The 12,464-nt window shown below is 40.8% G+C and overlaps 1 protein-coding gene across 1 annotated transcript in view; it reads right to left on the reverse strand.

The window, feature by feature from the left end:
- The window catches only part of LOC132887360 (RNA-binding Raly-like protein), a 238,875-nt gene that overhangs the window by 65,651 nt on the left and 160,760 nt on the right, over nucleotides 1-12,464 (reverse strand). Inside the window, exon 3 of the mRNA XM_060922829.1 lies at nucleotides 7,463-7,513. Coding sequence (XP_060778812.1) covers nucleotides 7,463-7,513 — 51 coding nt within the window. The remainder of the gene's footprint in view (nucleotides 1-7,462; nucleotides 7,514-12,464) is intronic.

A 12,464-nucleotide genomic window follows, 5' to 3' on the forward strand; every position in this document is an offset into this window, starting at 1 on the left:
TTTTCATTACCTCCGCCAACTTTTTTGGAGAAGGTTATGTTTTCGCCTCTTTTTGTTTGTTCCCCAAGTAACTCAAAAAGTATTGGGTGAAATTTGGAGGTAAGGTGGGCCATGGGCAAAGGAACAATTGATTAGATTTTGATGCAAATCCAAATATGTGGCTTGGCGGAGGTATGAACTCAACCAAGTGCTCGATGAGCTTATGTCATCATGTATTGTCCCTCTTCCGTTCGTCCAGCGTCGTCTACCTTTCATGAAAATCGCTTCTTCTCTCTCAATTCTTCACTGGTTTTCATTCTTTTTTGGCAGGAAAGTAGGTCTGCCTGGGGTGCATATGGCTTCTACCCAAATTTGCATAATTGCAATTAATCATGAAGATATGGAGTAAGTAATCAATCCTTAATGAGCAGTTTCCACACAAATTGCTTCTTCTCCCTCAATTCTTCACCGATTTTGATTCTTTCTGGCATGAAGGTAGGGGGACCTCGGGTGCATATAACTTTGACCCAGATTTGCACAATTACAATTATTAATGAAGTTAATAGTGGACTAATTAAGCCTTAATGAGCAGTTCAACAAAAATCGCTTCTTCTCGGTCAATTCCTCGCCATTTTGGATTCTTTCTGGCAAATAGGTCGGTATTCCTAGGGTGGATATAACTTCTGTATATAGCTTGTACAGTGTCTTGCAAAAGTATTCATCCCCCTTGGTGTTTGTCCTGTTTTGTTGCATTACAAGCTGGAATTAAAATGGATTTTTGGCGGGTTAGCACTATTTGATTTACATAACATGCCAACCACTTTAAAGGTGCACATTGTTTTTTTATTGTGACACACACAATAATTAAAATGAAAAAAAAAAAAACAGAAATCTGGGTTGTGCATAGGTATTCACCCCCTTTCGTATGAAACCCCGAAATAAGAGCTGAGTCCAACCAATTCACTTCATAAGTCAGATAATTAGTTGATTAAGATCCACTTGTGTGCAATCAAAGTGTCACATGATCTGTCACATGATGTCTGTGTAAATCAACCTGTTCTGGAAGGACCCTGACTCTGCAACACTAGTAAGCAAGCAACATGAGAACCAAGGAGCCTCCAAACAGGTCAGAGACAAAGTTGTGGAGAAGTATAGATCAGGGTTGGGTTATAAAAAATATCCCAAACTTTGAGTATCCCAGGGAGCTCCATTAAATCCATTATAGCAAAATGGAAAGAATATGGCACCACTACAAACCTGACAAGAGAAGGCCCCGCCCACCAAAACTCACAGACCAGGCAAGGAGGGCATTAATCAGAGATGCAACAAAGACACCAAAGATAACACTGAAGGAGCTGCAAAGATCCACGGCGGAGATGGGAGTATCTGTCCGTAGGACCACTTTAAGCCGTACACTCCACAGAGTGGGTGGGGCTTTATGGAAGAGTGACCAGAAAAAAGCCATCACTTGAGAAAACATGTTTGGAGTTTGCCCAACAGCAAGTGGCAGACTCCTCAAACACATGGAAGAAGATTCTCTGGTCAACTGAAACTAAAATTGATCTTTTTGGCCATCATGAGAAATGCTATGTGTGGCATAAACCCAAAAACCTGAGAACACCGTTCCTACAGTGAAGCATGGTGGTGGCAGCATCCATCCAAGATGGCGCCGCAGATGGCTGCCACGGGACTTTGCTCTCTCGTACTTTCTATGTTTTTGTGTAATTGTTGTGTTAATTCTTCTCCGTGCTTCACGGAATGCTGCGCTGAGGTTTTTTTTTTAATGCCTACACATTCCGGTCCTGATAGGAGCGAAATGTGTGGGTGTTTTTTCCTCTCATCTCTCATTTCTCAGCCTCTCCCTTCCTGACAAGCCTCTCTCCTGCTTTGCTTCTGCGGACTCATCTTGTCTGAGAGACCCTTCCTGCACTGTTCTCCAAATCGAAATTATGGATCTGATCAACTGGTCACTTCACGCAATTGACACAATCTTCTCGACTAGAAGTCTGGGTCCGGGGGAACCTGTCTGTCCTGCCGGAACGTTTGCAGCCGGATACACCATGGATGCCTGGGAGAAGTGGCGTGTGGTGTGCTTGGCGATTCTTTCCGTGGAGGACATTGAGGATATTTACCTATTCGGAACCATAGTCACAGGATTTTTGCTGATTGGACTTGGCATTGCCCTGGTGTATCGAGGAAATCAGTTAACGGTGGCAGCTGTTCAAAGCCCTACAAAGCTGCCCGACGTGATTGAAGCGGTGGGCAGAGCTGTTAGCACTCAGACTGTACGGTAGCTATTCAGAACTTGAGTCGCAACATTGATAACATCATGGAGAAGTTGATGGCTTTGCAAAGAGAAATGGATCATTTTGGTGGCCAGAATGGACAAGCAGGTTAAGCAAAAAAGGACACATCTACCCATCTTAAGTCTAAACAAATTCCAATCTTATCTTGGCTCTCCTAGCCAGCACTGCCTTCAAGGCCGTCGCTGTAGAAATGCGATTCTCCCCCTGGAGTTCACTGCAGTGAGACTCTGTGTGTGTGTGTGTGTGTGTGTGTGTTTTTTTTTCCCCTATACTTTTTTCTGTCTGTACTATGAAAGCTAAGTCGAACCGGAGTCAAATTCCTCGTGTGTGTAACATACCTGGCAATAAAGTGCTTCTGATTCTGATGCTGTGGGGATGTTTTTCATCTTCAAGGACAGGGAAGCTGGTCAGGACTGAAGGAAAGATGGATGGCACTAAATACAGGGCAATTCTGGAGGAAAACCTGTTTGAGTCAGCCAGAGGTTTGAGACTGGGATGAAGGTTCACGTTCCAGCAGGACAATGACCCTAAACATAATGCTAAAGCTATACTGGAGTGGTTTAAACGGAGACATTTAAATGTCTTGGAATGGCCTAGTCAAAGCCCAGACCTCAATCCAATTGAGAATCTGTGGTATAACTTGAAGATTGCTGTACACCAACACAACCCATCTAACTTGAAGGAGTTGGAGCAGTTTTGCCTTGAGGAATGGGCAAAAATCCCACTGGCTGGATGTGCTAAGCTAATAGAGACAAAATCGGTGGTAATAGAATAGGTAATAGGTATGACCCTAAACATATACCTATGCACACTCCAGATTTCTGTTTTTTTTCCATCTTAGTTCTTGTTTGTGTCACAATAAAACAACAATTTTCACCTTTAAAGTGGTCGGCATGTTGTGTAAATCGAATGGTGCTAATCCTCCAAAAATCCATTTTAATTCCAGCTTTTAATGCGACAAAACAGGACACGCACCAAGGGGATGAATATTGCTGCAAGACACTGTATGTAATCACACACACACACACACTGATTCGTCTTACGCTGATTATATATTGATTCAAAGTCAAGTATGTTGATGTTCAGTAAAGAGTAAATGAAGTTGATTCTATTTAAAGTAACAAACTGATTAATGAATGATCATAATTACAGTAAACAAGTAAATACAGTAAAGACATTGAGATTGCCGATACTGAAAGGTTGTTTTCTGCTATTTAAAACGTAGATTATTCTAACTTCTGCACCTGCATACATTTTTATTATATGATGATGTCATGAGGCCGCCAAGGCCATGTCGAAAAAAGCAATCATTCTTTCTGAATCATGCGTTTCATGCGGTGGAGTGTTTTGCACGCTAATGTAAGACGTTTTATCGAGTCATTCTGAATGGTGTACTGTTCTTCTGTTGTGCTTGTGTGCACCTGCAGCCGGTATCAATCTTTAAGCTGAGTTGAATCCAGTCATTTTGAATCATGGATTGTACGCTCGGAGTCTGTTGTTCACGACGCATCACTTCTTATCATGTGTTATCACGTATAAGAAGTGTGACACGTACTGGGCAACCAAAATGTTGAAGATGTATGACGGTGACATGTTAACCAGTGAGATTATTTGCATAATACTGTGTTTGAAAAATGAGAACTTTGTGATTTTGAGTCAGTTCATTCTGCAGACTGATTCGGCTTTTGCTATTGATTTAAGGCCCAGTCCCACAATACTGATAACTATAACTATAAATAAATCAGTTCCTTGCAGTTTATTTGGTTGGCACTCACACCAAACCGATAAACGGTACCTCACCGTTATCACCCAGGCCTGGGTTTATTCGTATCGCAGACCTGTTTACCCCAAATTTGCCCTGTCAGTAGTCTTGCAGTATCTTGTCAGTAGTTTTGGTAAGCTGTCAGTAGGAATTTTACTGGGGTCCAATCTATGTATTGTATCGCAGACAAAAAGTAGAAAGCAGCCTATTAGATAATAATACTCATTCAAGTTGAAAGTAAGTGATAGATTACATGAACAAAATTTAAAAAATTAAAATCTAGCACTGGTCTTATTTTTTCTGTCAAGTTAAGCACCTGTGAGAACCAAAAAGCAAACCCATGTAAGATTCTAGATCTGCTCCATAATCCTCATATTACCAAGCCTAGACTCTAAGGTCTACTTGTTGACTCCTCATACATTTCATTATTTCAGTATCTCTGAAATAACCAGAAGACTAGCAGTAATACTTATTTAGGATGCTACAATAAGAAAAAATATTTCAGAGACCATACTATGCTCTAATAGGCTACTTAATACTTGATTGGCAGCTATACTGATCTCACACTCATCTCATCTCATCTCATCTCATCTCATCTCATCTCATCTCATCTCATTATCTCTAGCCGCTTTATCCTTCTACAGGGTCGCAGGCAAGCTGGAGCCTATCCCAGCTGACTACGGGCGAAAGGCGGGGTACACCCTGGACAAGTCGCCAGGTCATCACAGGGCGATCTCACACTCTTTACTAACAAATCACAAGTCATTGATACCTGGCAACTTGACAAAACAAGAAAAAAAATGTCAACATCAAAAAAGTTTAATTTCAAGTTAACAAAGTTTGACATTGGTTAATAACTGAACATGCATTTATGGCAACTCAATTATGGCATTCAATGTCAGGATATGCTAAACATTTAACAAAGTCAATAAAACATTTTAAAATTTAACTTTAAAGGAACAAATTATTTTCACAAACTCGGCCTTTCGCTTCGCGGCCGCCATGATTGTGTGCTCAGAAACCAAAGTTGAAACAATGGAACCTTCCCACAATGCAACGTACGGTAAACGTGGCTTAAACGTGATTAAACATGGCCGCGCCCATGACTATACGATCGATGTTCGATTCCCACAATAAATATGATTATAAAGTAAGTCATGAACAGGGTTTTTTCTAGAAAAATTTAGTATGAGGGCGCTCACCATGGCGAGGGAGTGAAGCGGGGAGGGAGATGGTGCCGGTTGTCCCCCCCGCCGTGCAAAGCCTTTGAAAAATGCTCCAATGGGACATTCTGAGTATCTGAGAGGGAAATTGTAACAAATTGTCTGTCAACATTGAAAAAGAAAGAAGTAATCTTCTTCTGCCCCGGACAGTCTTTGGCTTTCTTCCGTTTCGTGCCGCGGGATGACATCTTTAAATGCCCAAGTGTCAACAAAAACAACTCGTGAACTACTTCTGTCAAAAGCTCCCGCGCCGGTGGGTGAAAGGTCATTCAGTCTCGAGAACTCTCGCTCTACAAGTCAGCTGACCTTGTATGTAACCCATGTCAAATCTCGCGAGAGCAGCCGCGACAAGTAAACAACTAAACAACATGGCGCCTCAGTCTGGAAAACGCCAGTTTGGATTGTTTTTGCACCGTCTGGCGATGTATCTACTATGATTGGAATATTTTTGGAGCAATTATAACGTATTTGATGATCAGACACATTGTCACGTAGTGTTGCTGGGATGTTTTCACGGAGTCGGTAAGGGGGCGCACACCGAGAGTAAGAGGGCGCAGTGCCCCTGTTCCCCAGGTTAGACGAAAGCCTGATGAAACATTTGGCAACATTTCGGCCATAAATCGTAGTTTTTGGACAAGAATTCGTAGTCCGTATTTTGTTTTGAAAAATCGTAGGAACTACGGACAAATCGTAGGAGTAAACAGGTCTGGTATCGGTGAGATTGCTTCTGGAACAATTTTTCCAGGCCTGGACCTGATCCGATAAACATCTGACCAATCAGGTCATTGTTTACATGTGACATTGTCTGAGCACGTGCTATTTTCATCGACCCCAGGCATCTTTGTACATCATGAAGTCACGGAATACGGATTCACAGAAAAAAAAAATACAAAGTACGAATCTTTTATTCACGGATATGTGATTTACCGTGAAATATCAATCGCAAATAAATAAAGTAAACATATAAATGCAGGTAAGAGATTTTAATTATGAACTTCAGCAGTCCAAACATTTAATTGGACTTCAAGCCTTCTAAATTTTTTCATCCATGACGCATCATCCGTATGAAATCGGTAACCAATCTGTAATATACTGAAGCGTCCGTGACCAATCCGTAAATTATTAGCTTCCGTGATGTATCTGTATTAAAATCCGTAACCACGATGTATTTTGTATCCTTTTTAAAAAAAAAATTATATTCCCGTGACTTATCCGTATTTTATCAACCACTGGAGTGTGTGCATGGGTTGTTTTGAAGTCCAAGTTGTACAGTATGACCCGGAATAATAATAATAATAATAATAATGTGCTACTACTTGGAAAAAACTTCCATGAGTATTCCAAAGCTGCATGCTTTTATTTCCCTGAGTGTCAGGACCAACCGATATTATAGTCGGGATTATAACTGTGGTGTGACTGCTCCGGACTGGAACTACATTCAGGCATCATCTCATCTCATCTTGTTATCTGTAGCCGCTTTATCCTGTTCTACAGGGTCGAAGGCAAGCTGGAGCCTATCCCAGCTGACTACGGGCGAAAGGCAGGGTACACCCTGGACAAGTCGCCAGGTCATCACAGGGCTGACACATAGACAACCATTCACACTCACATTCACACCTACGGTCAATTTAGAGTCACCAGTTAACCTAACCTGCATGTCTTTGGACTGTGGGGGAAACCGGAGCACCCGGAGGAAACCCACGCGGATACGGGGAGAACATGCAAACTCCGCACAGAAAGGCCCTCGCCGGCCACGGGGCTCGAACCCGGACCTTCTTGCTGTGAGACGACAGCGCTAACCACTACACCACCGTGCCGCCTGATTTTATTTTATTCTATTTTATTTTTTTATTACCAATACCCTACACGTTGTTGCAAAGTCTTGTTAAATGTTTTCTACGTTTACCACGCTGCATTTTCTTGCATTCTAATTCATGTGCCTGTGCATTTGTTTACACAGACACCAACCCTTTCTGCCTGTACTGAATCATTGCTGTAATATACACAGAGCGCAGTGATTTTACACTTTTACATCCTGTCGCACAGTACTGTACATTACAGGTGTACAGAGGCAGACCTGAGGTCTGTAAGCGCTCAGATACAAAACATATGGGCTCAGATGGTTTCCAGCTCTCATCCTATCTGACACATGCCACTCAGAGTGAAAAAGTGGATCATGGGGCTGTTAGTACCTGTCATACAGGTCCTCCTGGTAGCAGTCGTAGTCCAGCTCGTATTCTGATCTGCAACGAGACAGAAAGAGGAAGAGTGTGAGTGGAAAGCACAAAGAAGCTGTCATGTAAGCTCATACACATGCGGGGACACACACACACACACACACACACACACACACACACACACACACACACAAAACGGCCTTTACTTTGTCCATTTTTCCACCTGACTGTGAAAGCTCGGTGCTCGTGTCTGACCTTGCTGTCATGTATCAAGAGTCACCGGACTGGGTCTTTAAGGTTAACGCAGGTGTGTATATGAGTTCAGACAAACACTTTTTCTTTGGATTGACATGATTTTTTTTTCCCAGGATAAATCTTTTTCTATTCTAAGACAAAATGTCCAGTCTGGAATTATTGGCACCTGTCCTAAAAATTTACCCTATCATCGAGAGATTGTGAGTATGAATCCCAAATGCCACAGTCATCCGTGGTTGGGGTTCCAAGAGAGCAAAACCGAACATGTTCTGTGTGTGTATGTGTGTGTGTGTGTGTGTGAGAGAGAGAGAGGGATTTCATACTCTCTGTCTCCTGTCAATCACAGAAATACTGGCCAACTGTCAGCACCTGTTAGGTCATGCATGAGGAAGACGACGGATAGCGCTTTCCTCCTGGTGTGTTTGTGTCGTGGCGTGAACAGCAGGTTGAAACGATGCTGTTAGTTCGCTTCATGCGTCTTGGAGAAAGCATGTTAGCCTTTACCTTCCCCGCTCAGTAGTTGTTGTGTGACAGGGGACAGTTGTGTGGTGGGTGCGAGCCAGAGGTGGACAGTAACAAAGTACATTTACTTGAGTACTGTACTTAAGTATGCTTTTTGAGTATCTGTACTTTACTTGAGTATTATTTTATCTGGAAACTTATGACTTTAACTTCACTACATTTGAAAGACAAATATATAGTCCTTTTCACTCCACTACATTTCTGTCAAGGTCCTCGTTACTATGAAGCAGCTTTGAAAGTGAATGTTTTTTTCTTTTCTTTTCTAAAACGTGATGGTTTTTTTTTGCAGGTGACGTTGAGACAGCCTATCAGTAATCACTAGGGTCACGTCACGTCCATAGACTGTATAAAATCAAGTTCAGTGATTTCTCAGCAGCGTTATTTGAACACGATCAGTGAGATGGCAGAATGGAAAGAGGCGGTTCTTCTGGAGAATACACACATCCATGGCTATAGCTAGAACCCACGTTTCAGCTTTATGCAAGGATTAAAGATTCATTTCGTTTTAAATGTTTGCTTTGTTTGCTGAAAACGAACCACATCATGGCCTACAAAAACTCAACGTCCAACCTGCGGAAGCATATTGAGGTATGTAAACGTTTTATTCCAAGAGAAAGCTTGCAATAAAGTTGTCTGTGCTTTTAGAGCTAGCGATAACATTGCAATAGCTATGCAGTCTGGTTAGTCAAATGACTTTCTATGGATTTGCCCACCAAGTTGCCATCACCTTGTCCACAGCTAACTTTAACACATGGCTAGTTAACTTGGACACTGCTAGTTACACGGAGTTATGCTAAGATGAATAATGTTAACTTCTCTATAGTCCCTTCAGAAATATGTTTTAGCACAGTCTTGCCAAATAAACAATGTAGAAATCTTTCTTTTCTAGTAGCATTCGCTACCCAATATGATTTCGAGTTTGAAAAGAGTTTGCTAGCATGTCAGGTGGAGTTTCACTGACTAGCTAGCTTAATGTTAAACCACCATGATGGCACAGCATGCGTTCATTTTGTGAATTCACATTTCTGTCTTTGGTAACGGCGTTAGGTTTCGTAAGTGTTGTGGCAATAATACAATGATGTGTTGACAGAAAATGTATTTTTAATACTTAAGTATTTTAAAAAGCAAGTACTTCAGTACTTTAACTTAAGTAAAAATTAGACTGGACAACTTTCGCTTGTATCGGAGTCATATTTGACCAGCAGGATCTGTACTTTGATTTAAGTAATGAAGTTGAGTACTTTGTCTACCTCTGGTGCAAGCTGACCAAGAACAAATTAGGAAGAAAATGCGTGGAAAACCCTATTTTTAAATGTATTTATTTTTTGGCAGAATGATTATTATTTAAAAACTGGTTGAATGGAACATTTTTGCACATCAATTTTTTTCACTGCAGGTTCGGTCCCTGGTTTGTACATTGGAGTATTAGGGCCACTGTAAATAAAAAAATAAAAAAAATAAATCAATAAATGAAAAAGAAATCTGGAGCTGAGGAAGTGGTATTATCAGGGCTTTGAACCGGTTCAAGGAACGAAAACGAAAACCGGGAACTTTTTCTATTTCACATGGAACAGAAACGAAACCAGAAACTTTATTATTTTTTATGTTCCGGAACAGAAACGCTTATTAAAAATAATGGTAACCGGTTAATACTGGTTTTTATTTCGTTCCTCAAAGTTTCCGTAGCCTACAAATAAAAAAGCCATTCTTCTCCTGCGCAAGTTTCTATGACCCGCTGGGGTTCACTTCCTGTGTGACGTTCGCTGACTGAATGGAGAGAGCGGGAGGGTGGACTACTATCACGTCTCCACATCTTAAATAAGAGGTAAATATTGCAGTCTATCGTTATTCAAAAACGTCAATTTCAAACACGATATCAATATATTTGTCCACGTTAATGAGAGGCTCGCGAACATTAAATGACGTTAACCTCTGTTAGCCTATCAATGCATAGGGCCTGACTAGCCTTTGGTAACACACTAAACGAATTCTCTTTCATTTTTGGCACTTTTTCTGTTTGTATAGATGGGAAGACATACTGAGAATCCAAATCGCCAACATTTGAAATAATTGTTTTGAATTATTTCTTGTCTTATTTAATGAAGGTTGTAATAGAATTAGCCTACATTTGGCTTAAGTTGGATGAGACAGAGACATAACTTTATAGCCATTTGTTAAACAGCTGACAGGGAACGTAATTAACCGTTCCGGGAACAAAATTTTTTTGTTCTAACCGGTTCGGGAACGTCTATTTAATGGTGGAACCCAAAACCGGAAACGTTAAAATTCCGTTTCTGTTCGGAACGAACCAATAGGAAAAAAATTCTGGTTCAAAGCCCTGGGTATTATTCCAAGAAAGAAAGAAAAAAACCCCAACAACTCAGATATTCTCTGAGATTATAAAGTCACAAATTTACGAGAAAAAAAAAAACTCGGAAAATTAGTGTTTTTTTTTTTTTTTGCTTTGCTTCATTTTGCAAGGTTGCATCAACATCACCACACCATAGCTGAGCTAAGAGTTATAGGAAATACAGTCTTTCCTCCTCGATCGTGCGATAGAAAAGAATAAAGCACCAAGAGATTTTCAACTACATTTCCCAGAATGCACTGCAGCCAGGAAGCATGTTTCTTGTATCTTTGAAGCAAGATTGTTATCTCAGAAATTATTCTATCCACATTCACTGGATATGAGCAATCGCGCTCTCTGATTGGGTACTCTACTACTAGGCTATCAGCTCATATACCGTGAGTACAGAAAAACAAAATGTCGGAGCGTGTTGCTGAACCAACTGAGGATGAAATAAAAACTCGACTCAAAAACAAAACCCCAAAAAATACAAAAAAAAGCAACAAAATATGAAATGAAAGTATTTGATGGTAAGAACGTATCTTTTTAAAAAAAATTTCTAAAATTATTATTATTATAGCGTTTTTCACAATTTGCTCCTGTTATTTCACTGGTTTGTTTACATTCTAAGTGGGAATTATTTTACTGGACGTTTTGTATAAAGATTTTATTGATCAAATTTGCAAAATGATAAAAATAAAAATGCTCAGTTTCTCAAAATCCAGTGAATGTAGATAGAATAAAACAGTTATTCCACTCCATTGTATCTTGTCGTACATGGATTATAGGCAACTCGATGCTACGCGCCTCATCGGCGATCAGCTCACGTACGACTCGATTTCATGAAATAACTATTACTTATGAGGTTTTTTTCTCACAAATCAGAGAATTTAATATTGGAAACGCTGAGGTTTTTCCTTCTTCTAATATTACCCCCTTCTTCAGCTCACAATGGCCTGAATACTCAGTCTTGGTTCGAAGCTCTCCTCAGATTCCTGTCTGTGTGGGATTTCACTTGTTCCCCCTGTAGCTCTGCGTGTCCTCTAGGATCTCCAGTGTCCTCTGTGCTCCCAATAACATACTAGGAGGTGGACTGGGGACACAAATTTACTCCAGGTGTGAGTATGTATTCCCACTCCATGCCCATTTTTCCCAGGATTAGGCTCCGGGTTCACCATGATCCTGACCAGGATCAAGCAGGAACTCAAGATTCACAAATTACAAGAAATGTTTCCATGATGCCATTTTTCATGCGGTACCCAGGAAATAGAAAATAGCACTTTATTAGGAATACCCATCTACCTGCTGTTTGATGGAGCTCTCTAATCAGCCAATCCCTTGACAGCGTCAACTCACGCAGATACAAATCAAGAGCTTCAGTTAATGTTCACAATGTTCAAACATCAGAACGGGGAAAGTTGTGATCTCACAGTGAAGTGTGACTTTCTTCCTTTCACTGTGGCATGGGTGTTGGTTTGAGCCAGATGAGTATTTTTGGTTTGAGTATTTCAGAAACTGCTGATCTCCTCCTGGGGTTTCGCGCTCGATAAACAGTCTCTCGAGTTTACACAGAATGGTGCGAAAAACAAAAAACAAGCATCGAGTGAATGAGCGACAGTTCTGTGGGTGGAAACAAACACCTTGTTGATAAGAGAGGGTCAGAGATCAGAAAATGGACAGATTGAGCAGTTCGAGCTATCAGGAAGGATATAGTAACTTGTATAATCACTCTTTACAACAGTGGTGAGTAGAAAAGCATCTCGGCACCAGCAGAACACCACACTGGGTTCCACTCCTGTGAAGAACAGGAATCTTAAAATCAAGAACAAGTTCCTGTTAAAGTGGCCGATGAGTGTATAGCTGGAGAGGACACATGCTGTTCGTAGACTGAAG

The sequence above is a fragment of the Neoarius graeffei genome, chromosome 6 (assembly GCF_027579695.1).
Source record: "Neoarius graeffei isolate fNeoGra1 chromosome 6, fNeoGra1.pri, whole genome shotgun sequence".
Classification (NCBI taxonomy): domain Eukaryota; kingdom Metazoa; phylum Chordata; class Actinopteri; order Siluriformes; family Ariidae; genus Neoarius; species Neoarius graeffei.